This window comes from Pomacea canaliculata, linkage group LG9, assembly GCF_003073045.1.
Source record: "Pomacea canaliculata isolate SZHN2017 linkage group LG9, ASM307304v1, whole genome shotgun sequence".
Classification (NCBI taxonomy): Eukaryota; Metazoa; Mollusca; class Gastropoda; order Architaenioglossa; family Ampullariidae; genus Pomacea; species Pomacea canaliculata.
The window spans coordinates 12,036,680-12,063,501 of record NC_037598.1 but is presented as its reverse complement, the minus strand read 5'-3'; the positions used below and the strand labels follow the sequence as shown (position 1 = coordinate 12,063,501).

Sequence of the window (26,822 nt, the reverse complement as noted above, 5' to 3'; positions counted from 1 at the left end):
TCTGCATGCAAAATATTATACAGACAAAAAGGTGGAAAACAGAAAATTGTATGTAACATATTTTTAACAACATAATTTGCATTTTGGTATGTTTACTCATTTCCTTGCGCTTTCACAAATTACACACCTCCTGATATGCATTTCAAAAATAAGGATGTAGGAATCTAGTCTTCTGTATACTTTATTTCATCACTGTACGTTTTCTTCTCAGTACTTCAGACAGCAGCCCACAACCACTGGATCATGCTCGCGCACTTTTACACATTCTCTCATCTTCCAATGCTACAAAATGCATGCTACATATGCAGCACAGCTGTGCTTTCATATCAAGATAAGAAAATTTCTCTTTTTTTTCTTCTAACATTAGTACCTGCATCTTTTTTTTAATAGCAAGCATGGGCAAAACTAAACATGCTGAACTCCGAGATCGCCAGGGATATGTTCTATATATAAATTTTCAGAAAAGAAGCAAAAAAGAAAAAAAAGATGATTTTGAATGAATTTTGCATGAATTAATGATTGAATGCAAAATTTAATAAATTAAAATAATGGTCTGAGTTTATCTTAAGTAGCTTTGATTTAATGAATTTTAAAACTGCTCAGTTACTGCAATGAGTTTTTAAGAGCCCATGTGAAAAAGCACTGATCTTGTTGTCCAAGCATGCAGAAAATCTTGTACAAATGCATAGCTGCTTGGTGAACTGACCACACTCTACCATGGCCATCTACCACTACAACCCTGTTGCATCAAGTTCAACCAAATATGGGTAACAAAGAAATCATTTCTGGCTACAAAGATTTGCAAAATTGTACAAGAGGTAGAATACAAGTAAAACACATCTGATCATGAAGGGCAGACAGACATCAAACATGTCTGGTTGCCTAGTATTGACATCACGAGTTGCATTTAATTCTTGCCTGCATAACTGCATTCACACCCTTCAATAGGAAGTCTAAACAGCCAAAAAAACAGCTCTAGGATTTTTCACCCCAGGATCGTAAAAGAAGCCTTCTGAACCAAACCGTTAACCCTTAAATAAGATGTACAGGCTTTCAATCCCCTCCATCTTTGTGGTTGACCGCTGTGGTCTGATATCAGATGAGTTGTCTGATTAAAAAATCACACAAGTGGGGAAAATTCCCCCAAAAGACATGGAAAACTAGTCACTGCATCGTCTTGAGATGTGACAATGGTTTTTTTCAGTCTGTGAATGCAAGTGTCCTTAGTACGTAGTTTGTTCTTGATAATACACATAAACACACAATGCAGCACATGCATACCTAACGAAGCTAATTTTTGTCAGCCTACAACTCATTCACGAGATCAGCACACCAAAGTACATCAACACTCTAGCCCTGGCTCTCCAGCATGAAATCAAAGCCACTGTCCACAGTGGATGCAATAATCCAGAATACCTGGAGTTAACACTCTGTTCCAGACTCTGAGTGTCCCTTCACAGCCCTTCCCCACTCAGCAAGAAGAGAATAGAAGCGATAACATGATTCTGCAGTCCACACATGTAACACACACACTGTGAACATTAAAACCTTTAAAAACGAGTATTGCAGATTGTCCTGGTGTGTAAAAGATGTGCTTGGCATGTTGCAAATAATGCACTTGTGTGATATTTTTAGGTGGGATTCGTTACCATGCTGACACCACATACCAGCTACAACACAGCATTCACAAACAGCTTCTGCTTCACAGGAATTCTAATGCCTGCTTAATAACTCTTATATTTCCTTAAAAGTTACTAAAATTAGTTAAGGCAAAACTTCATCTCAGATATAACCATCTTCCCCACCCACCCTATCATGTTTGGACCATGTGATGATAGGGCGATAGGACAAGCGTAAAGTTATTGCTCTAAAGGAGATTTATATAATTTATTTCTCATCCTCATCTGGTTGCTAAGCCACTGACATCGCATGCTAGAAATGGTAACAAATGTTAAAATGGATATGGTAACACAGATGATCCTTGTCAAATAAAGCAGGAAAAATGATGCATAAACATTCTTCAAGATTAAAACTTAACATCATGCTGGTGAACAGCTGGTAGACAACTGATGTTAATCACATCCCCCTTCAACACTAGTTAAATGTTGGGTGGTGATGATGACAAACATTCTCAAAGTAATGCATCCTGTGACCTACACCAATGAATACAAAACGGATGAACACAATTCATCTTCACAGGCCCTTTTTTCAGCACACATACCAATTCACGTCAAAGGACCAGCACAAGTATGCTTTAGTAGGGTTACTTCATCTGGTAGCCACACGTTCACTGTACTAGGCAGGTGAGCCACCATCTTCTGTACACTATACATGATTGTTAAAAAAATAAGTCTTTGCTTAATCTTCCAGCATGAGGCATGGCACAAATAACAGTGAAGATTTTTTTCCAGTAACTGTTTATACGCATCCGTGGGATAAGAAAAAAATGCTGAGTTCTTTTGTGAAGCTTAAGTATTTTTTTATGAAGTTAAAACAGTTGTTGTAAAACTGTACATGAATGACAAGAAAGGTTTGATCCATCACAAAAGTTCACAAAGATAAAAAAAATAAAATTCCCCCTATTGTTCTGTTTCTTATAGTGTCCAAGGCTAGACGATTTAGCCAACCAATTCTGTTTTTTTGATGATGCTGATTTGAACAGTTGCACAACCTACACCTCCACAAATATGCCCCAATAGCACACCTGAATAAAAGAACAACTCCCATAAGAGGCCAAATGCACAAACTGTATGTAATAAAAGATGACGCTATTGTTCTGGCAATATCTCACACATCTGAAGCCATTTAAGGACGGCAGTGTACCAACAAGACCACTCAAACTCACATCACAGACATCAGCCGCACCAGTGGCTTCATGCAAAATAACTCACTGGGAACTACTGATTATATATAAAACTGTGTATACTGTATTTCAAAATAAGGTCTACACAACTAGAAGCGCATACTTTGAATCAATGAAGAAAAATCCCCAACGGTAATAACTTTAAATTCTAACAAGATATGAGTGATATTCTGGATGCATGGAAACAGAAAAGTTCCAGGTAGGGAGGAGCTCTTAAATGTCTGTGCAGTTCACTGGAAAAACAGCTCCAAAGCTTGTCTGATGATCAAAACAGAAAAATATATAGTTTGGACAGAAAATGAACTGATGGTTATGATAGCAAAGTGATGAAAATAAGACAAAATCCAAATTGCATGGAACCATCTCTTCCTGGTGGAGAAGAGGCATGGCAAGTCAGATGCCATAAAAGCGTTTAAAGTTCGGTAAACCACATGAAAAGGAAGCACTGGTGTATTGCCCATATATCTGTCCTTCGACACAAGAAGATGAAGGGATGGATTTTTGATTTTGTTTTTTTTCCCCCCAAATGCACATCATGATGAGAATCATGTATGCAGGCTGGCACGGCTTCTTTCAGCTGCATGTAACACAGAGAAGAACCTTGCTGAGCTATTGGTAATTATTTTGGCTATTTGGTATCAAAAATTTTTTGTGATGCCCTACAGCTGCCTCTGGTATTTGTTTTTTTTTTTAAAATACTAAACTAGTTCCTTTTGGACCCATCATCGCAACACTTGCAACTCTAGAAATTTCCACAAGAAGCTTCTCTGCAGTGCTGTGAAGGTCACCAGGACTTTGTTGATATGGCTGCAATCACCAGCCAGTTTTGATTGAGATTCACTGAGGATGCCGTGGGCAGTGCCGGTCCTCTTCATGCTCCTTCCCTCCAGAGGCCAGCTCTGACACTTGCATGCAAACATTTCCATTTTACACAGTGAGCAGAAGCACTAACATGGGGTCTTTCCTGATATTTCCTGGAACATGGCAACAGTCTTGACCCCGTACAAAAATATTTGCAAATCCTCCACAAAATTTGCCCAGGCGCAGCACAGCAAAGCTCACAGACATGAAAAGTTTGTCTGCCAGTTTGTGGTTAGCTTGCTTGCAGCATTACCCCAGCTGGCGTGAGATGGGTTGTTGGCATTCTCCTGTCAGTAATTATGAAAAGTTCGGCCATGAGGGTAGCTATGGAAGTAGTCTTCGCGGTCTATCTGTCGCCGGCCAAGGTGCGGTGAACTGTGTCCAATAGGGCCATTAGACAGAGGTGGCGGATAACGACCCACAGGAGATGGTGTGCCCTCTGAAAAGTAGAAAAAATTCCAATTTAAAAAACAAAACCCTCAAAAAATAACTGAATTTAGTTTTAAATAAAAACTGATTTATACTAGCATCACTGCTTTAGCACTAGAAAGGCTGACATAAATCTTTCTGCAATTTGTAGTATAACCTAATTATATAAGTAACTACAAAAGATATATTCATACATAGAAAAGAGTAAGATATGACATGTGACCAGCATTGTAACATATTTTTGACAGGCAGCTATTTAAGTGGTGACAAGGAGTCTCCAGTGCAAAGGACATGCCATCAAATCTCTTTACATAGACTACAAAATGTTTAAGAATGCAACTAGTGCAACTAGAGCAAGACAAATTCAGAAGCTGTATCTGTGATTGTGTCCCTTCAACTACACTTGCAAAAGGCTTGCTGTGATTGGAAAATCGAGCAGAAACATTCAATTATGTAGATTCAATAAACTGTTATATCAGTGACCAATTGAGCTCTCATGCTTTCCTAAGCTGACGTTGTTTTATTTCACATAAAAGTGGGCCAAACACAGAACAACTACATTTTTTTTTTTTTGCACTCGATCAGATAACATCTGGAATGAGCTAGGGTGTGATCATGGATGATACTGTGCTCATGTTAGCCACAGCTTACTCAATCTTTGTCACTTCCAGTTCAACATATGGCAGGCTATTTGTTATGATATAGCATTAGTTCAGCACAGGCTGGCTGCTTTTCACAGATACACCTTACCAAAAGTCGGTGGAGGTTTGCCAGTGCGCTTCATAAGAAGTCGCACAAAGTTTCCGCCACTCTGGATAATGTCGATGGCTTCTGTGTGTGTCATGGAGTCTGTTGAGCGGTTGTTGATCTCAAGAATCTGATCTCCAACCTGAAGATTGTTACACTCGTTATGATTAAATTACTGCTTAAAAATATTTTTCTAATGATATATTTATTGATATAATCTTTTTTTTATTTTTTTATTTCTTGGAAGTCAACAAATCCCCCTCCCTTTTTTTTGGGGGGGTGGGGGGGGTGGGGAGACAAATAATTCTTATAAAGTGCCAACTCTAAGCCTGTTAACTCTAACACTATGCTCTACAAAGAAAGCAAAACTGTTGGACTCTGCTCAAACTGGATTTAAATGAAAATCAAAATTGTTAATGTGGCATACCAGCTTGCCTACAGTTTTAACACAAATACAACGCAGTTAAATGTCAATCAAGAATCAATGGAAAAAAAGTGCTCAATTATGTCCCATTATGAGCACCATTCTTTACACTCCTTCTGATCATTGCTCTTGTCTACAATGAAAGACTAAAGGTCCTTAGCTCACCTTCAGCCTCCCATCCAAGTCTGCGGCTCCTCCCTCAGCAATGCGCAAGACAAACAAGGGCATGTTGTTAAACTCTCGTCCGCCACGAATGGAAAACCCAAAGCCTCTTGAACCTCTATGGAGGTCAACAGAGTACATCTCTCCTTCCTCTGGACCCTTGGAGAACAATAATAAAGAGAAACAGGTTGAGTTTTTTTCCTGCTCATTTTAATCTTCTGATTGGCATCCGTTTTATAGCACAAACTACATGATGATGTCAAATGTTGGTTTTTCCACATTCAGAACTATTACAAATGCTTAGCAGTCCAAATTACCAGTTTTTAAAACTTGCAGTACCAATACAATTACATGTAAAACTTAGTAATAATTCTGACAGTTTAGTAATTCTCCAAGTCACAGTAATGAAGTACACAAATTAATGCAGACTAATTCAAAAGAAGAAAAAGACATTCATAAATATCATGACATGCAAGAGAATAGCGTGCTTTAATTCTGAAGAGTAGTCTCATATAGGTACCTGCTGGTTGGGAAATCGTGTCCTGTTGAAGTCACGTGGCCTTTCTACTGTACCCCCTAAGTTCACTCTGTAAACAGCAGAAATTTTATGGTTGCAATGATGCATGTTTATATCCATAAGCCAACACACTTCCAGGACACAGAGAAAAAGACATCTGAGAGAGAGTGTGTGTGTGTGGGGGAGAAAGAAAAAGATTGAAAAACAGCAGAGAGAAAAAGAGAGAAAAGCAGAGATAAAGAATGCACAGGATTCAAAAGGAAGATGAAAATGATAAGGGGAAGTTTAGAAAGAACTCAAAGACAAGAGAAAAAAAAAACAATTTAAGACAACATAATGAAAAAGTAAAGAGACACACGAAGAGATCAAGAGGTAATGTGTGACAAGAGGCAGGCAGTTTTGTGCTTGCAGGCAAAAGTAGTAGCATGCTCATCCACTCTGCACTGTTTACCTCTCCCAGCCTGCATGACTTGGCGAGAGATCAGGCTTGCGTGGACCATCTTGCTCTCCCCCTGCTGGGTAAGCCAAGGCATTGACCATGGAACCTTGTGAACTCTGTGACAAAATCATTTGCTGAAGTATGTTAGGTGATCTCAAAGAACCAAGTGCACGATAAATGCAACAAGTTTTGATGTTTTGATTTATTTTTTTGGTCATCTGAGATAAAACTTCAAACATTTATCTACAGGTGTTGACAATCTTCATTTATGAGCTTTGCTTGGACATTTAATTACAAAAACCTGTGCATGTGTTATTACAACCATTACTCTCTCCCCAAATGTTCATCCTTAAACACAATACTCACTCGCTGTGAAGGGCTGGCAGTACTGGAAGTATCATCTGGAATAAAGCAAATAAGAAATTGAAGCACAGTATAATGAACAGTTTCCATCATAGACATAGAGGTGTAATGCATTGTAGAGTGTGAATGGACACATGCAGACTCATTAAGTTGAGGTGATAAGGTGTTTCAAGTGATGTTATTCCTGTTACAACTGAAATGCTTTTTTTTTTTAAAGGTATGTTGATTTTCAATTTTAATGAGTAGACCATTAAAAATTCATTTCTATAGAATCAGATATAGTAGCACATGCTAGAACAATACAAGTTAGTATGGAGAACCTGGTGGAGGGCCTATGGTCAGGACGACAGATAACCCGGACTCCTTGATGAGATTAACAATGTCCTCATGATGCATGTGGGTAATGTCCATCCCATTAACAGCCATGATGCGATCACCCACATGTAGTCGACCACATCGTTCTGCTGGGCTGTTTTCCAGAATTCGGCCTGTAAACAAGATAAAAATATATCAAATAAACAAGTGTTTTGTTTTAATTATTATTCAGCAACCATGTGATCAATCCTGGTGCTAGTTATAATGCAATTTTATTTTTTTGCTAAAATAAAACATTGCATAGTAGTTCACTACAGTTTTCCCAGGAAAAAAAAGAACTGTTCACAATATTATTTATATGCCATATCCTGCAACAAACAGTTGCAACTTCCTTTTTCACAATTCAATCATGCGAGTTTTAACACAGACATCACATCTAACATAACATGCAAGGCCTTAATGAAATATAATTTAACATAAGGTCAATAGCTTTCTCCACATTTGTAGAACTGAAACAAAACAAAACAAAAAAAAAAGTTCAAGATTTATAAACATATATACAGCAAAGTACAGAGCAAACTGAAGAGAAAGTTGTTTGAAATACTAAGCAAGCGTCTGGCATTATAATTAGTGTCCTAAAGTAGTGAAGATCCACTGCAGCGGGTTATGTAAGATAAAATACTTGTTACGTAGAAAATCTGACATTTTTTTCAATATTCTTTCCCCTTTACAGTCTTCCAGCATCATTACAGTTTATGTGCTGTTTGTATAAAGACTGAGTTTCCTTTTGAGGGAGTCTAATGCCTTGCTTTAAAAATCGATCAGCCAGGGCAGAAGTTTTAATATAACTAAGGAATCGCTTGGTTTTTAGGATGCAAAAGCTCATATTAAGATTTTGCCTGACAATAAGTGCTGCATTAAATAAGATGATAACACTAAAGAAGTCATTTTTTAAAAACAAAATGGACAACCAATTATTTGAAGTTATCCAGGATTACAACAAGTACAAATATACTTTTTCTAACAATGAAGCATGATAACTTTGTCAATTCACACACATCTCTGCTTTTTGTGAAGCCAGGACCTCAAAGAAGGAAGGAGCTAATAGTGAAGTCAAAACCTCACAAAATATTGCTACACATGCAAATATCAAAAGCCAGTACCACACAAGACCAAAGGGGGGATGGGAAGAACTTAACCAAGAACATGCACATTTTGCTGGCAAATGTTGAAGTAGAAGGCCTTTTGTTCTGGGCACAAAGAATCATCTTCAAACATCAGGTCAAATGAACAACAGCATTTTACAATCACACTGTCACTAAATGTTTAGTTTTACAAGTTTTTAACAGTGCACACAAATGGATGAGTAAGAATGCTGTTTCAATAACACTGAAAAGGAATTTCACTAGTATTGTTTTGTAGATCAATATGACTGCAATGGCTTCAGCAGTCTTGATTAGAATGCTTGCCCCTTTATACTTGTTATTGTCTCTGACGTATCTATTACACAACAGTAGAGAAATATTGACACGTTACTTTCATGGCTCTGATGACCACTGACAATTGTCAATATCTTAGTAAAAGTGACAAAATAAACTCAATTAAAGTCTGTAAACACCACGACACAAGGCCAGAAATAACCTGGTATGGCACAGGCAACACAAACAAGGAAGATCCAAGTCAGAAGCTACGCCTCGCTGAAAACAAATATCCCATATCAACAATCTGTTCATATCAACAGACTATGCTAGAGTTTCTTGATACACAGTGTAAAGGAACAAGACTATATGCCAGGTCAAACAGGGCTGGGGAAGTAAAGGCACAGCTTTCTGCCATAACCAGGGGACCACATAGGTCAAAATTTAGAGGACGAGGTAAGTCTTGCTTAAGCAGAGATGGGAAGCAAATGACAGAGACATAATATTTGGAGGATAAGATGAAAAGCCCAGTATGGAGGAAAAGTGGAGGGAAGCTCAATGGTCAGGACAAAAGAAAAGCCAGGGCCAATTACTTTATGAAGACTAATCTTAACAGCTAGATACAGTTAAACTGTGTGAGGTGTATGTAGCATGTAGCACCAACAGACAGCAAGAGTCAACAGGAAGTAAACCTTCAAATGAAGAGGATCCGTATTCTGGGGTTTAGGATGGTTTGTTGTACATTTGCAAAATTGGGTCAGAACTTCTAAGCTTTACCCCTCCTAAGTCAATAAAGCATTTGACTTGCTATTTTTTGTACTTTTACTTTTCCAATTAAAGAAAATAATAATGACATCAGGAACCCCACAAAACGTTTCTTCACTGGTAACATTGGTCCTGAGAAACCTGGGTGCTTGATCCAAACCTCTTAGAGGCTGTTATGGACAGTATCTTAGTCAGCATTGTCATGATGTAGACCATGTTTGGGTCAAATACATTGGATTAGTCTGAGATAAATAATGGTGGACATTTGTAGGATCATATATTAATTTTACTGTAAAACACACTCATAAATTATAACACCTGCAAATTTTTGCCTCAATTTCTGCCAAGTACATGAAAGGGTTTACCTAAATCAAAAGCCTAGAACTTCTGGGCCAACAAATTTATATCAGGTTTACTGCATCCTTGTCAACCTGTTTTTTTCTGCAGCATCACCAACATTAATGTACACATGCAAGTAACTTCTTTTTTTTTAAATTTCATATTCCCTAGAAACAAGCAATCTAAATATGTGATTTAAAAGAAAAAAAACTAACCCACCAACATGTAACCACTACCATTGTATTTCGTACCAATGATTGATACCCCCCTCCCAATATCAGTTATGGGCACGAGCCTACTGAAATAAAGCAACTGTCATTATCATTATCAACATGTAGCCACAAGCCTACAAGCTAATGCTTACATGTAAGAACTATTAATTAGTGCAACACTGACCTATCCTGGCACATGAGGCACGGTATACTTTTCTACACAATTCGAGTCTTGTCAATCACATTCTGACCCAGCCACACAAAGCTGTCTAAAAAAAGAACTGCTCAGAACTGAACTCAAAGATATATGCTTGATGCCAGGTTTCTTCAGTGAAGCCTCTCTTTGCAAAATAAACTTGCCAGCAATGACAGCTACGTGTGTCAATACAATCTGACATTGTTAATGCGCATTAACGAGCAATATGTCAGCAAAACAAAATGGCATAAACAGTGTGAGTAATTTGTGGTAAGGACAAAACTGGTTTTAGGATTATTCCAAACACAGTGCACTGCAGGTGAGGGCAACCAGGGATTAACACAAAAAAGGGGGAGTGGGGAAATTTGGCCACAAAGGGCTCACCAATCCATGGGCACCCGTGACCCTTTTCTTTCACCCGAACCTTTTGGTCATTTCCATCTGAAAACCGTAACAGAGACCGTAACTTTTTTCCCTGACTTATTCAGCAAAATGAAGGACAAAGAAAAGTGAAAATGTCACCTGCTATTTATGATAATATGAGATGTGTCTTCCCTGCTGCAAATACCAGTTTCACTTGTGATAATTCTTGTAAATATAAAAAGAACCTCATTTCACTGACAGTGAATGTCAAGTGAGAAAGTCACACACCCACACAATCTATAGACAGACTTTGTATGATAAGATAGGTCTTTAAAAAACATATTGATGATTTTATAAGTCAAAAAATAAGAAGCTCTATTCATTTTAAAAAAATTTCTGACCTACTTTTTGATGTAAGTTCTAAGTCATGGACGTCTTTAGTTAGCTTTTTCTCTGATCTTCCTATGCAAGCAATGAGATTGGACAAAGATGTCAGATTATAACGAAGCTTAAATATCCACCCCACTAAATAAAAGAAAACCTTTGAAACTTTGTATGAATAGATTTTTTAAAAACTACTGCAGTCCTGTGCACTGCACACTGAGGTACGACTGACCAGAGGCTGGAACTGCTATAACTTCGCACTGACATCAGTATGTACTGCTACTGTGGATGCTGTGAGGAAATGATATACTAGTGATGAGGATAGAAGAGGGGAAAGTGGAAGCCACATCACAGACTAATCACATGTACTTCTTGATATACTGTTTGAAGCTTTCCCTCCTGTTCCATGCATGCCAAAATGAAAGTGCACACAAACCTGATGGATTACGTATGTGCAGGGAAAAAAGTGATGATTTATGGAGAAAAGAGAAAGGCCTCACTGGCGGTACGTACCTATGAACTCACCTAGCGTGGTGCCCAACTTCGTCACAGAAGAAATAATTACAAAACCAAACCCTTCTGTCTCTCGTCGAGTTACAGTAACATCGTATGGGTACTGAGCTCCTTGGCTGCTACTCGTAACATCTGCAACAAAAAAAGGGAGCATTCACAGTGCAGATAAACAGTTGGGAAAAAAGCTGTTTGCTGTGCTTATTTAGATAACTGTCCGATGACAACGATAACGTGACTAAAATCGCTCTGCACTACTCAACACACCTTTCCAGTGTTCTTCCATACAAAAGACTTAAAGGACTAGTGGAAGTGTTGACCTTTGACAAATTTTAAGTGTACTGTATTGTACTCTTAGTGGAACATGCCACTAATATTTTTGCCATACGTACCATGGTAGGCATTAAGTCGGCGACGAATGCCAAGTGTCACATGGCCATTTAAAGCAGCATTAGTCATTAGTTGTACAACACGGTGGTGAGAGGAGTTCAGCACCGACTGACCATCCACATGGATTATTTCATCTCCTTTTCGCAAACGTCCATCCAGATCTGCCGAGCCACCAGGTACAATGTGTCCAACAGACACCTGATGTGCAGAGAAAGACAACACTGCATCCAACTGCAAGGTTTCAAGCAAACCAGGGCAAAGCTATGATAACAGGACACACAGCGGACAAGCATTTCTGCTAGCCTGCTTTCTGATGCTAAACCTACATGCACACACAAATATGCAGACACACATATGAAAAATATTATCTCTGTCTAAAAGTTAAATTCTAGTCTTTTCTGCCCAGTAAATTCAAACTGATGTCTAACTTCTTACGCACAATGATGTGTAAATGCACATAAATGTCAGAATCAAGAGAAATGGCCTTGAAAATGGTGGTTAGTATAAAATAATTCAACGAGGGTAAGAAGGGCCACTACATGCTAGCCTAAAACAAACAAAAGGTCGCATACTGCAGCCTTTGTGACCACATTTCTAAATCCTCTAGTACTAGCTCTGGTCTGTTTAACCAGCAGTAGTGTCGATTGTGTGTGCTTTGGGCTTTGAGTTTGCTACAAATGGAAGTTTTTGTTCAAACATCTATCACTCCTGACAGTGCCTAATTGTAAGTTCATTTTTAAAAAACCTCTTTCATTCCCAACAATAACATTTTTAATAGACCTCCATAGTCCATTATAAACAGCTAAAAGTCACCACATAAACAGTGTTCATTTATTACACTGTGACAAATGGAAGCAAAATCAACGAGACGTTCATTTTACTTGAATTCTTGTGTCAAGAGAGTTTTAGGTATAAACAGTCTATATAAAATAGCATCTGGCTGAGCCAAAATCAGGAACCTCTTTTTAACAAGTACTCCTCACTGACTTGGGGGAAACTGTCTTCCTTGCAACATTTACTGGTTTCAGTGTCCATGTCAGATATGCACACCAATCCAACATTAAAGGTTCCCACTGTAACTATGTCTGGCCAGAGTAAACAGGGTTACTACCTTTCTTTTTTTAATGTTCAAAGGGGTAAAGGTACTGGCCACAGCCATTATTTGGTTTGCTCTTCCATCTTCATCCCCAGGAGAGAGCGGCAGCGTTACAAAGATAAGATCAGGGAACAAGAGTTTGATTCTTGCCCTCACTTTGTATCAGCAAAGTCTGAATAAGCAAAACCTGACAACAGAGCCCTAGGAGGTAGTTAAGCCTTTGAGACTGCATTGCTTGTCTTTGACAAGTGAACGAAAGGAACAGAAGTCAAAGATTGGGTTACATTTTGACAAGTGACCATGTGCCCTTAAATCTGGCTCTATATGGTCTCACAGGCATAGGGCTTGTTTCCGCCTTTCATTCCGAAAAACTAAGGAAAGTACTACATTGTTCTGTGAAATTACAGTACAACTCTTACTGTCATTTAAAAAAAAAAAAAAAAAGCAGTTTCACCCCTGCTTGAGAATAACTAAATTGTGACTAGTTCTGTGACTGATGACTCTCTGATGACTAATCCTTCTCTCAAACAACAGAAGCATTATAAAACCACACCTCTTCCCTTTCTAAACCCCACCTCATCTACTCTTTTATTTGGCGGCTGGGGAGGGGGGTGTTCTTTGCCAATATCACCTTTTGTTCCAAACACATTCAAACCTGATTAATGGTTCCCTGTTTTTATTCTTACATAATCTCAATCAGTAGCCAGAAGAAATTGTTTAAGCTCACTGTCCTTTAATAATTTTTAGGGAAACCTTTTCTTATGCTACCATTTAGTAGGCTTTAAAATCTACTTTTCAAACTTGTTCCTTACTGCTTTAAATAATAAAGATAGCCTGCAATACAAAGGCTGCCAGGAATCTTTCTTCTTTACCATGGGTGGGGGATTGGGATGGGGTGTGGAAAACCCAGGGTGATTCATTCCCAGTATCCCTCCTCCCCACCAATAGCCAATATCTGCGCCTTAAGCTAGTTCTAGGGTATGTGGGGTATGACCTTATCATTCATCTTCACATGCCTGCAGCCAGCTATGGGGTTGTTGGGATGACTGTGGGTGAAGTGAAGCAGTATCCATCTGGGATAAGAGAAACACTCTGGCTGTCAGGCAGCCACACATCTGGAATACCAGGCCTCCCAGACATCTCATCACAGATGGACTGGACCCCCAAACACCCTCAGCATAAGAGGCTGTAAAGATTACAGTCTTCAGCTTCTTAGGGCTTCAATGATTGCTTCTGGGTTTCCATACAGGAAGCTATAACTTGGCAAAAGGGTGTTGTGGATGAAGGGAAACCCATCTTTAATGAAATGAGTGTAGCTACAGAAAAATACAACAGGAATTCTCAAGATCTGTTTATCATTTTTGATGCCTGTGTTTTAAAAGCATGCGTCTTTCCATTCAAGAATATACTTGTGGTAAGTTGCTAAATGTCCATGACCTAAAGAAAATGCACACCAAGGGAAAAATTCTTTCTTAAAGCTGACATGACACCATCACCTACAGAACAATAGCTGCCCGTGTTTGTTACACAACCGCCACTCTATTCTTTCTACTAGTGTAGAAATAGGATTGAATTTATAAGCTCATCTGGTGACTTTTAACTGTTTATTAAATATGTGTGTGCATGCACTCATTTGAACATAGCATAATCATTAAAATCACATCATCAGACTGATTAAAGCATACCTGTGAGCCTTCCTCTGTGCCTCCAATGATCCGAAAGCCATATCCAGACTCCTGACGGTGCAGCTGCACAGTGAATTCCAAAGTGCCTCCACCTGCCTCCTGGTCAATGGGGCCACGACTCTGACTGCGCGGCGACTGACCAGCAGACCCCGCAGGGGGAAGAGGGTAGCTTGCTCCCGTCATCCCCAGTGCAGGCCGTCGAGGCATGCGAGTGAGGTTGCTGGGTGTTGGATCTTGGGTCTCAAAGGAAGTGCTCTGGCGGACAGGGTGACCAGCACCCCGGGGTGAGTTCTGTCCAAAGGCTGGGGCTGGGGTCACACCCATGGTACGTGCCAGCTCTCCACCATAACTACGGTTCAAAGATGGGTTTTCAAATGAATCGTACCGGCGACCAACTGGTGGCGAGCTGAAATCAGGCCAACCACGGTTGTAGTCCGGTCGCCCATACCGCCCATACTCCATGTTGGGATTGGGTGTGTACCGTCCACTAGCCGTAAGTCATTGGCACCATACGTATGTGATGTTGGCATTGGGGTTTTGCTACGCATGTCCTGTGCTGTGGGTGTCTTTGGTCGATGTGCCTCCGTCCTGTAGTCAGGCCCGGGCCCCCCACGAGCCATTATCTCTGGACCTGGTGTCCGACTTCGGAACTGACCTGGTTTTACATCACGTGCATACCCGTAACCATATCCATCCCCCTCATTCTGCCTGCCATACCCATGTCCATCACGATATTCTGGTCTGTTCCGAGATTCCAATCGAATATCATTCTGGCGGAAGGGATCCATCCGAGGGCCTGTTGGAGGTCGTGCCCTTTCATATAAGCTTTCGATGTTGTTACTTGTGCCAACGTGAGAATTCTCATATTCATTTTCTTGATGTCCACGTTCATTGGAAACTCCTTCTGAAAACTTAGTCACATGGTTTTCCTCTGGTGACCTGGACTCATATATGTCATAGGCAGACCGGTTTCCATAGGATGGCTTGCCTCGTGCATCAGAATTCATTCCATACCCCTGCGATGTTGGTGTCTTTGGGCGATTCTGCAATGGTGTCTTTGGTCGAGATTCCATCCCCGAGAAGGTTGGGGTCTTTGGACGCATCTCACTGTTCACAATTTTTCCATGTGGTTTTACACCATCTATCTCATCTGCATCTGCAATGGCAGATAAACACAGAGCTCGACACAGCTGCATTTTAAAAACATAAACTGGTCTGTTGTCTCCAAGGTACTTGATAATAAAGAATCAAATAGTTTAGGTGAAAGTATATACAAAACCACTCAGGACTTGGAAACATACACTGCACAACACTTCAACTAAAGAACTATATAGCCATGGTCCCTCCCACTTCCACAGCATGTTCAGCTGCATTGAAGAATGCACCAAAACAACAAGATGCCTATTAAAAACATTTCTTTCTTAAAGTTGACATGACACCATCACCTACAGAACAATGGCTGCCTGTGTTTGTTACACAACCACCAGTCTGTTGTTTCTACTAGCGCTGGCACACATCATGTGACTGGGCAGGCATGTGACACACAATTAACTGCTGAAAGTCATTTGCTTCTTAAAATGAGACATCGCATCAGACAGAGCAGCCTGAAAAAGCTTTCCGACAATCCAAATTCAAATTCACCAGCCCAATCTCAATGCAACCTCTGAGAAGGTTATGAGATTAAAATTCATGGAACAGAACACTGGCAAAAAATTAAAAACAAAAAAGCAACCCACATATAAATACCACAAAAATGTTCTGTAAATTCTACATGCATACTTCTTTGTTTCAGAAGACAATGGTCAACTGTTTGCTATAACATTACCCCTTCTCCTGTTCCTTTCCTATGGCAGCCTCCTAACTGTCAAGGATAACCATTTTTGAAAGAAAAACTCATCTGTGTAAATGGCGACAAGCCATCTAAAGTTTGCATCAGATTAAACAGCCACAGTGCCAGACCGACAAAGTGATATGGCACACTGTCCTCTCTTTTTTCACACTGAAGACTAACATAACATGTTGTGGTAATAAACATCTTAAAGCCATCACTTGTTTTCTGGTGTCCAAAGAGACATGACAATATATATACACAGTCCCTTCTACAACATGACATTCTGCATACCCTGATACTCCAATGCACACCGTCATGCTCCTCTCGGAATATCAATCTAATCAGCCCACCAAATAAATCAGTCAAAAGAAAAATGGTTCTGTTTCATCCTCTTACAGCAGGAAGATTTTTTTTAAAACAACAATCAATTTTTCTGTTACTGGTTCATTTCTTGGTTCACATAACTTTATCCCTAAGTCATCCCCGGCATGTTTTGGTCACCCTATTCATCTGCAGGAGAAAAAGCAGGCTGAAACCCCCACCGCTCCACACGCACTGCCCGTGAAATGGATGTTCATGCACTTCACACCAACTCTCCAACCATGAATGTCTTGTGCCACATGACCATTCCGGAACTCTCCTGTATACACTTGGTCTCAAGGCGTACCAAGACGACGCCAGCTGAACACCTCACCACTACAACTATTACTGCAACTTTTTGGGGGTGAAGATCGGCAACAGGCAATATAAGAAAAGGCCCCGTTGTGTTGTCAGGTACCTCTCCACCGAAAGACACCAGGCTTCTGCGGCTGTTATTCTGCTCAAACTTCTCTGATCGCGAAAAGGGAGGGGGAAGGGGACAGGTGGAGTGGAGGAGGCATCGCGCCGCTCGGGCGCTGGAACAAAACAAAGCCGCCGATGCCAGCATCTCGCTGGTTAGCCGCCAGCTCTCCAAACTTGTGGACGGCAAACGTGGAGAACGGGTTGGGGGTTAGGGGAGGAGAGCGAAAAAAATAGGGGTGGGTGGGGAAAAGAAGGGCAAGGAGGTGTAGCGATCCTACCCACCGTCATTACCAAGTCCCACCCACCCACGAATGGCTTGCCCTGATTATCAGGGTACGACAGCTGCCACACAGGTAACGTATCCACACCCCACCAGCACCGAGCCATCTTCTGTCTCCATATCCATCAGTTATGTACTTCCTTTCACACATTATATCAGTGAGGCAAAGTCAAAGCATTTCGTAGTCTCCTTCACACCTTTATATTTTTCCTTTCCTTCCCCCCTCCTCTGCCTCCCATCACTTTCCCAACCCGTCCGACTGAAAGTTACAGCAACTCCTTCTATCCTGACCTTCCAGGTCAGTCTGCCACAAGACAGAGAGAAAGAAGGCTGCCTTCCAGGCAAACTCGGGTTGGCGCATCCGAGGATGTGGAGAGATGGAGGGAGATGGAAGTAGGTGTGTGGGGGCAATCTAACAAGCGACAGACAAACCTGCAGGAGGGGGAACATGGCACGTCCCGCACAGGTGACGGCGCGTTTGATTTCCTCCGCCGTGAGAGAAACGTGGTGAACGGCGCGGATGTAGCATACCGCCTCCTTGTAAACACAAGAATTTAATATCCACCCATCCTCCACCACCCGACTATGCTTGAACGTCGTTGCGTGAAAAATCAGACTCCGACATTTACCGAAGCGCCTCCAAGACCCGGGGCTTCGCGCACCACACACCGCTGGGTGCTGGTGGGCTGGAGGCCAACGCAATCAGTTGAAATGTTTACCCCGTAACAACTGTAACCAACAGCTTAGTAGTCTTCACCATCCTGCCGGCACCGCTTTACGGTTTGTGAACGAATATTTCCCGCTCTTCGGGCAATCTGACAGGTGATAAAAAAAAAAAAACAAACAAAAACATATTTCTCTACAATGTGTCAAAGTATCACGCTGCACAGAACATTATACATGATTCCCCCAACACTATACATTATTCCCCCAACAACAACAGAAAAAACTGACGCTTAAAAAACGGCGCCCATTTCCACCACCAATGCATTTGGAAACTCACCAACAGAAAGTTGGTTTTTTTTTTTTAGGTGGCGGAGGGGGTAACTTTGATCTTCTTATAAATGACAGATTACCCTCCCAATTTTTTTTCTTTCTCTCTCTTAAGTATAATGTTACGAAACCTGCATCAAGAAGGGGAGCCAATTTCGGCAGAGTCGGTGTTCAGTTATTTCTCGCTGGCAGTCAAGGACCAAATTCTTCCTCGCATTCCTGAAGTCCTTCGCCTGCCGGTGGCGCTTAGCTCCCTTCGGAAGAAGCGCTTTACGTACCTGTATCTTGGACTCAAATAGTCGTACGTATCCCTCCAGTCAACCCTTCCCTCCCCACAGCCTTCACCACCAGGCCCCCCAAATCTTCAAGCATAATACAGTGTCATCCTCAATCCCATTTCTCAGTACAAAGACTGGGGGTCACTACCAACAGAGACATCCGTCACCTGGCTCCCTTGTCACAAGCGAGGTTTTTGACAGATGGGGAGACTTCCATCACCTTTACACGTGGGACCATCATCATTATTCAGGGAGCAGGCACGCTGGTGAACACTACACTGCTCTCAATCAGAGGTCACGTGTTCATGGTGTGTCTGCGTCTGTTTGTTATGCTCATGTTATGTTTGTATATATATGTTTGCTTATGAGCAAAAGAAAAGTTTGTCTTGGACTTCCTGGGACCGACAATAAAGTTTGATTTGATTTCTTTTCGCATAATCAGAAAAAAAGGGCCGTGGCTCTATGACCGAGACAAAGCGTCTCTCTACCGAGCGCTTCCACATTCATCAGCTCGAAATTGCTTCCAAATCCTACATGCACACAAGCCAACAGGGCATTTCTGGATGCCATGAAGATCATGTCGAAAAATTCATTTCAAGTCCGAGTTAAGACCTCACATGACGCCAACCCCAGGGAGCGTCCCTGTCCTTACCTATATCCCTGTTACAGGCTTTGACTTTGCACAGCATTCTGGCTCAAAGGTAAATTAGTTTTCATAAAACCTAATGTCTAGCAACAGTTTACCAAAAATAAAATGAAATAAAGACATTTTCCAGGACTCCACAGTTCTATATCAAAGCCCATATCACGCTCAACGACAGCACAATACACAGTTACACAAAGTGAAAAAATCACCCAAAAAGTAGCAAGCAAGATTTTAAAGAAAATGACAAAATACTAGTTCAGTGGAGAAGCCATTAGCTCTGACATCAAAGAAATTGTTCTAATCGTTTATGTCCCCCTCCCTCCAGTACCCGATCCCCACACGTCTCTCCCGGTGAGTGTCACATACCTGGAGCAGGTGGCAGGACTGGATCTTTATCTGTCTTATCGCCAATGTCGTCTGCTGCAAGCTCAGGTGGGGGTGGAGGCAAAGGGGGCTCTGGCTCGCTACTACTGCCCGAACTATCATCCAGTTTTTCTGTGCGTGGAATGTGGAGCCAAGTGCAACGGCATGGGAAGAAAAAGTTATTTTAAACCACAAGAACACTCGGGGGGAAAAGGACGCCAAATGCCTAAGATCTAAAAACCAACGAGTGTAAATAAAGAATGAAACAACACAGGCTACCGGTAATAGACAGGCGAGGCAATAAAACAGCACGAGATGCCGGGTGGATGATAGGGGGAGCTGAGTGGGGCATGGATAAGATGTGAGATGTGGGACGCTTTCATTCAAGCCTCTAAGGTACAACGGTTAAGATGTTACTGCCTTGTTAAGAAAACCAAAACACAGGAGCATTCCGGTAAGTGAACAAGAGTCAACAGTCCAAGACAGTTGTTAAAGGGTTAGCTGGTTACCCACACTGGAACGTTTTAACACGCCACCACACTGGCCAACCCTGCTACAATTAAGTCTTTGGCCTCGGTCTTTGACTGTGGATGCTTTAAGGGAACTTCACTCAGGACCAACGTTCACTAACATCATGTCCTATTGACTCAACTACCTTTTGTTGGAAGCGGCAAAATAAACTGAGCAGAATACACAGCAGTGGCTTGAGAAACGCAAAACTGTTTCTATCTCTAATCCTAGAAACAGAGTATGCCAGGAACCTCAGCCAACTCCATACAGGCGTAGGGAGAGCGCTTCAGAGACAGCTATCCTGATCGAGTGAAAAATAGCACAAAAAATCTTTCTGCTGTAAAGTAAATGATTTTGTTATCTAGCAGGTGTGGCAATGAAGACAATCTCATGGTTACACTCCCGTAAGAAGGATGTAGGAATCTGTTAATATCACTCCACGGCAGTGCACTGTCAGGTGGAAATGCTAGCCCCACAGCAAGCAATAATGTTAGAGCAAAAAATAATAATTTGTGGCACCCAGTGGTTGCCCAGCGTATCGAAAACGGCATTACTTTTCCCCCAGCTATTTGTCTGCCTTCCAAGATGACAGATAAACAGTATTTTTGATCACATAATGACGGATAAACACCTTCACCTGCATGCCAGCCTGCCCATGCACTTGACTGCATACATCCTGTTCATCTGTCTGCATAATTTATGCTTACATGCATGACACATTTGGTTTCCACCTAATTGTAATTTATACATGGTAGTATACAACACACACCAATGCAATTCATGCTATTAAATGATTCTTACTAGATTATACTGCAAACATCAAGTCAGCTATTGTCCGCTGCAAAACATTTATGTTCAACAAAGTTAAATGAAACAAAGTGGCTATTCAAAACAAACAAACAAAAAAGTCCCTAAAGACTTAATTCCATGCTGTTGTATTCCTCAAAAACTTCTCGAAGTCGTAGAGAGATGCTGAAAGGAAGCATAGTGGGAGGGATATTCGTTAGTTGTGAACTAATTTTGGCCAAACTTAAAATAAAGTATGCTGTGGATGGTCAGACTAATGCCTGACTTTATGTTTCATTGGTCTTAATCCAAACATGCAGCCTGATTAATTAAAATACAAAAAATAAATGTTTAATAATAGCTGAAAAATCTATCCTGCCATGATGCATGCTTAATGCAAGTCATGTGTACATGATGCATGTATCAGTTAATATACAGTCTCCGTAAAGTCTGTGCAATTTAAAATAATTGTAACTTTGTAAGTATGTAATAGAAATAACTAGTAAAAAAGGATTAGAAATCGTGACATATTTAGCTGTATATATTTATATTGCATTTTCCCACCATTAAAGGTAGGCTCAAAGGGCTTTTACTAAAAAGAAAAACACACAAACATAATAATACTGGATGCTGGTCTCAAAAACAACCACTGAAAAATAGCTGAATCCTAGCAGTAAGATCATCATCTTAGTTTTACAATCACTGAGAAATAGCCAGATTCTGTTTAAGAATTTCAGGACATAAATACTGGAGGCAACCATCAGCCTGTTGGGGTAGTCATTATTTTTAGTAACGATGGTGGACATGTGAAAATTAACAAGAAGAATACAAAATTAAGTATTTAAGTATTTATTCTGTTTAGTCCTTTTTACAGATTCTTTCTATCACACATAGTTACAAAGTTACAACGACTTTAAATTGCACGCTGACTTCATAAACATCGTGTATTATGCATGCACACACACGCACTCTTTCTCTCGCTCGTTCACATGCTTTCTCTTCCACTGAGCAACCAAAGAACATTTCCAAGTGTGATTAGAATAATTACTCTACAGGTTATATTAAAAAAAGTAGAACTAAATTGAGCATTATTGAGCGTGGGATTAGTGAGGGATAATGTGTTAAACAGCAGCATAAATCATTGATCTGTAAAACATTAAAAAAGTATGAGAACATTCACTCTTTCACAAATAACAGTCCCACTTTTAAGTTACATTTATCATTAAAGTCACTGACTATAATTATATCTTAAAATAATCAATAAAACCATCACCCTAATAACAGGTCTCACAATACAGCACATTGCAGTTAATAACGTTCATCTTTATTGTACCTGAAGAAATCTTTTATCACAAGTAATCTAGTAGACAGATTGAATTTTTGAAAAATACAGCACCTGTAGAATTTAGTTTCAATTTTAAGTCTAAAGACAAAGAAAATTAGCAAAGCCAACTGATGCTTTGAGCCTGCATATTCCCCCTTCCATCTCACTCACAGATGCACTCTTGCCTCTCTCCCCTCCCACAAAGCCTCAAATTCCCCCATTAACACCCCACTCCTTCAGGTAAGAAAGTTATTTCAGACCTGGCAAGCTTGGCTCGTTGTTGTTGTTGTTGCTGCTGTTGTTATGTGCATCATTGTCTGAGCCCATGAAAAAGTATGCCCCTGGTGTGTTGAGCTGGTTCACCTCATTCTCCAACTGGGGTCGGTCCTCAAAACTCTGGGACTGAAACAGCATTGCTAGTCACTAATGTCACCATCCTCTGTGCATGTTATCTGACTTCTCTTCCCATCTCTTCACTGTTATTTACGTTCTTCCTCACGCTAATAAACACATTTTATAGCACTCAGTATCTGGCTCTTCACGTACATCATCTGAATTAGCCATGTCAGAATACCTATCAGCTCCAAAGGTAAGCTGAAAGCCAGTTAAATAGGAAATCTGATCCACTAACAGATTCAAATTTATGCACACACATATCTTCTAAATTTCAGAATACTCTCCAAAATGGCTCAAGAGAAGTTCCATGCAAACAGCAAAATCAATCTAATCATTAATAGCAAGACCACCTAGAGTTTGCCTTGTCAGCAACTGCTTTTCATTCTCCAGAAAACTATACAAATCCAAAAATTAAAAAAAAGGGCTATTTCGCAAAGGCAAGATTGAAAGAAAGAAATGCTACTCACACTTTTCATTTTCTTTTTTGAATGAACTGGTAAACCTGCACAGAGAACAGACGTAATTGAAACCCAATGCTTTACACTGATAAAAAGTTAATAATTAGGATTTGCTAGCTCATCTGATGATTACACCATGAACTTTGGAATTCAGACAAGGAATGAGCATTTGTAACAATGTAAATTATCTGAAAGAAATTCAAATTATATACACTGGCACCTGGCTGCGGATATTTCATAATGCAAGAGGATATATTTTCAGGACACCTCTTACTGACAGACTGTCCAGACAGGAGAGGAACTCACCTCCACGCTGAACAATGATCTGTGTCTCTGCACCAATAGGACAATCCTTAAGGACCTGCACTATCTGTGCATGTGTCATGTTCCGTACATCAATGCCATTGATCTTATGCAGAAGGTCACCTTCTGCCAGCGTCTGACATCGAGGACGGTCCAGAATCTGTTTTACCTGTACAGAAAGAAATCTTCAGTACAGCATCATCAGTGACGGACATGATAACATCTCCAAGATTGCTGGGTTGTTTTTTTTTTTAATGTAGTGATAGAGAAGAGGACATTTTACAATGTCCTTGTCATAAAAAACTAAATAATATTTTCATCACGTCTCCTTGAGATTACTGCCATTTGGCACAGAGAATGTTTGGATACTCTGTATGAAATACTCAGAGAAATAATATACACCTTCTGTCCATAAGGACTGTCAGCAATAGTAAAACCAAAGCCCATTGGTCCCCGGACGATACTGATGTGCAGCTCTTCTGCTTTGCTGGGGGCGCCCGGGTGGCTGACCAAGTCTGGTGGCCCATTTCCATGCCCCATCATCTTGTGTTCCCCGGCCACACTGTTTTGTGACGATGTGTTGGAGTTGATGTTGGCAGAGCGAGTCAAATCTGGTAGCGACTTCAAGCTGCGGCTAGATGTGTTGAGGAACTCCATGCTAGGGCCCTGACTGATGTAGGCTGGGCCGGTCTCGGTCACGGGGCCGTCCTGGGGCAGATCACGGCCACCGTGGTGACGATCTCTGTGTTGGGGTCATCAGGGTCAAACGGTAAGGGGTAGCCGCGGCAAATCTCCAAGGTGACTGTCTCGCTAGGAGAGATGTTCTGGAAGAGGCTGACAACGTCCTGGTGCGTGTAGCCCAGCACGCACGTTCCGTTGACGAACACGATGACATCACCTGCACACACACACACAATCGTACACAGTAAGGCTTTTCCTGATGCAACAAACACTTTCTATATTAAAGTGCAATTACTCAGCTATCATGACGCACCTTTTCACATCCTGGGCCAGGAAATGAGGTAAAGATAAGGACCTGTGAAGTTTTGTACAGTCTGTGCGAGAAGTCCAGAACGCTGTATGCTGCATCATGCACACACACCCCAACACGCGTGCTTGCCGTGTTCAAGGCGACGGTGCTCCGAGGTCTGACTAATGAGAGCGGTGGGGACACTTGCAATGATGACTGACGTAGCACCACTTCAGTACCACCAGTCTGGGTGAGATGAACATTGACAGCGCATTCGGCGACGGGTGGGTGGGTGGGTGGGACGCAAGACTGCCGTTGGGTGGCGGCCCGCAGCGGAAATGCGATCTGACAGTCTGAACAGCACCCTGCCGCCACCCTTACCCACCACCGACACCAGTTCCCTAGCGATAACACGTCCCCGCAACCATCTCCAACCTCTGAGTTGTGGCGTGTGTGTGTGCGCGCGCGATTGCGTGCACACATACGAACATGAGATAATGCTATCTTTTTCCATGACTTGGCACCACCATAGAAGAAAACTGTACAGGGCTCGAAATGTCCACACACGGTGAAGTGGGCGGCAGTGAGACTCTTCATACATTTTGGTCGTTTAAAACAGAAGAAGCAAAATGAAAAAACGGAGCTCGAGGAACAACCTTCTACCCGCCCCGGGTTGAAGAGCTCGACCAAAGAACAAAAAGTTAGCGATGGACTCTAACGGGCTACTTCCATATGCAAGATGAACACGTCTCTAACCACCACCTGGACAGGTAACATGCAGCTATCTGCTAAACGCCTTTTAACTGGTAGCATGTCCCCTGGTGTGCTCTTCTGCTGACAAAGGACTAGAGTTACCGACATCGTCAACCCTAAAACCACTAAATTATCAAATCTCTAGCTACCAACGGGGATCCGGGGGTGCGGGTAAGGGGTGGAGAATGTGACCTGTAAGCACCTCTCCCTTTGAGGGGCGCAAGGCTGGCGCCAGAAGTAGCAGCTCGCATTCCTGGCAATACCCGCAAACAGGCATTTCTCGCATGCAGCGCAAAGTCTGGACATATCTGAAAAATGTTGGTATCCTTCGGACTCTGCTTGTTTCTCTTTGTTCTCCAACCCTAATATTTCTTGCGCTCGCATCACTGGCCAGTTCAGCTGGCGTTCCTAATATACTGAAACATGAACGGACTTCGTCGCTCTATGGCCGTAGTTAGGAAGCGTAGGACAAAGTCGGGGAATCAATGGCCGAAGTCTTTTCCCCGTACTAATAAAGCGACATGCAGATTCAGAGGAAGCTGCTAGGTTGGTGGAGATGTACGCCATGCCAGCAAGTCCGGCGAGACAAGAGGAAGCTGCTTGACGCAAGGTTCGGCCTGCCATTGCTTCATAATTTCTTTTTCAAGAAGGAAAAAGAATCCGCGGGGTCTGGAGACGGAGACATTTTGGCTCTCAGGACAACGACTTGCCCTCACTTTCTAACTACCATTGTAGGTGGCGCCACCTTCTTCGTCCCCTTTTACCGCCACATTCAAATTGAAGGCGCGAATATTCACGGAGAACGCGGTGGCAAGTTGCCCTCATACTTTCAGCGACATGACTTACTCCCTATTTTTTTCATTTCTGCTGTTTATCTCTCAGTTGCATTCAGGAGATGTTTTTCCATCGCTCCTGTCAACAGGTGAAGTGTGCCTCGTGCTGCAAGCGCACAGCCTCCCGCTACCCCCAACACATACACACATATCACGCGGGGATGCGACCCTGGCGCAGGTCATCACAGTAAATCTGGTCGGTCGCTGGGATGACTGAAAAAAACGAAGCTTTGGGGAAGCGTGTGTGTGAGAGTACTGAAAGAAAAAAAAGAGATGAAAGAAGTGGCGAGAGAGAAGAGCAGAAAAGGGGAAATGGGAGGGACGGGCTGAGGCTATGTTATATAAAATGTATATTTCTCAATCCAGCAATTTATCTGACAAAGTCAGGCCATCTGCTTCCAGCAAGCGGGGCGGGAGACGGCCGGCGATTGCGGGTGACGAGCTGTTGCGGTAAACGGATCACATCTGGCTAAACACGCACCCACGCCCGCCACCAACATAACCACCCGCTATCAGCTAATGCCGCTGACACAGGAAACACCAACAGAAAAAAAAACCCCGCAAAGCATCGCACTGAGACTGCTGTCTCTGCTGCAATGAGGATGAGTGCTTATAAAACATGGCTCTCCTGCCGTGCGGTGTACCGGTTCGTTCACCTGACCTTTTACAATCACCTCTCTCACACGGTAGTCGATGGTGTACGAAAGTGCTCCCACTTAGAAGTGACCCGCAATACAGGGAACAAAAACATCCTTCCCACTTCGACCCTATGTTAGTTCCCATCTGTGCGATACACATACCTGTCTCTTTCCACTCTTCCATCCGATTCACATATCA

At 41.7% G+C, this 26,822-nt stretch overlaps 1 protein-coding gene across 1 annotated transcript in view; it reads right to left on the bottom strand.

The window, feature by feature from the left end:
* Nucleotides 1–163: 163 nt before the first annotated feature.
* Nucleotides 164–26,822, bottom strand: part of LOC112572827 (membrane-associated guanylate kinase, WW and PDZ domain-containing protein 1-like) — a 62,514-nt gene continuing 35,855 nt past the window's right edge. Inside the window, 18 exon segments of the mRNA XM_025252730.1 lie at nucleotides 164–4,163; nucleotides 4,904–5,042; nucleotides 5,490–5,645; nucleotides 6,007–6,073; nucleotides 6,455–6,558; nucleotides 6,809–6,843; nucleotides 7,126–7,293; nucleotides 10,435–10,491; nucleotides 11,311–11,442; nucleotides 11,700–11,895; nucleotides 14,479–14,880; nucleotides 14,883–15,634; nucleotides 19,656–19,784; nucleotides 22,533–22,674; nucleotides 23,136–23,170; nucleotides 23,433–23,598; nucleotides 23,832–24,148; nucleotides 24,151–24,327. Of these exon segments, the coding sequence (XP_025108515.1) occupies nucleotides 4,015–4,163; nucleotides 4,904–5,042; nucleotides 5,490–5,645; nucleotides 6,007–6,073; nucleotides 6,455–6,558; nucleotides 6,809–6,843; nucleotides 7,126–7,293; nucleotides 10,435–10,491; nucleotides 11,311–11,442; nucleotides 11,700–11,895; nucleotides 14,479–14,880; nucleotides 14,883–15,634; nucleotides 19,656–19,784; nucleotides 22,533–22,674; nucleotides 23,136–23,170; nucleotides 23,433–23,598; nucleotides 23,832–24,148; nucleotides 24,151–24,327 (3,323 nt within the window). The 3' untranslated portion in view covers nucleotides 164–4,014.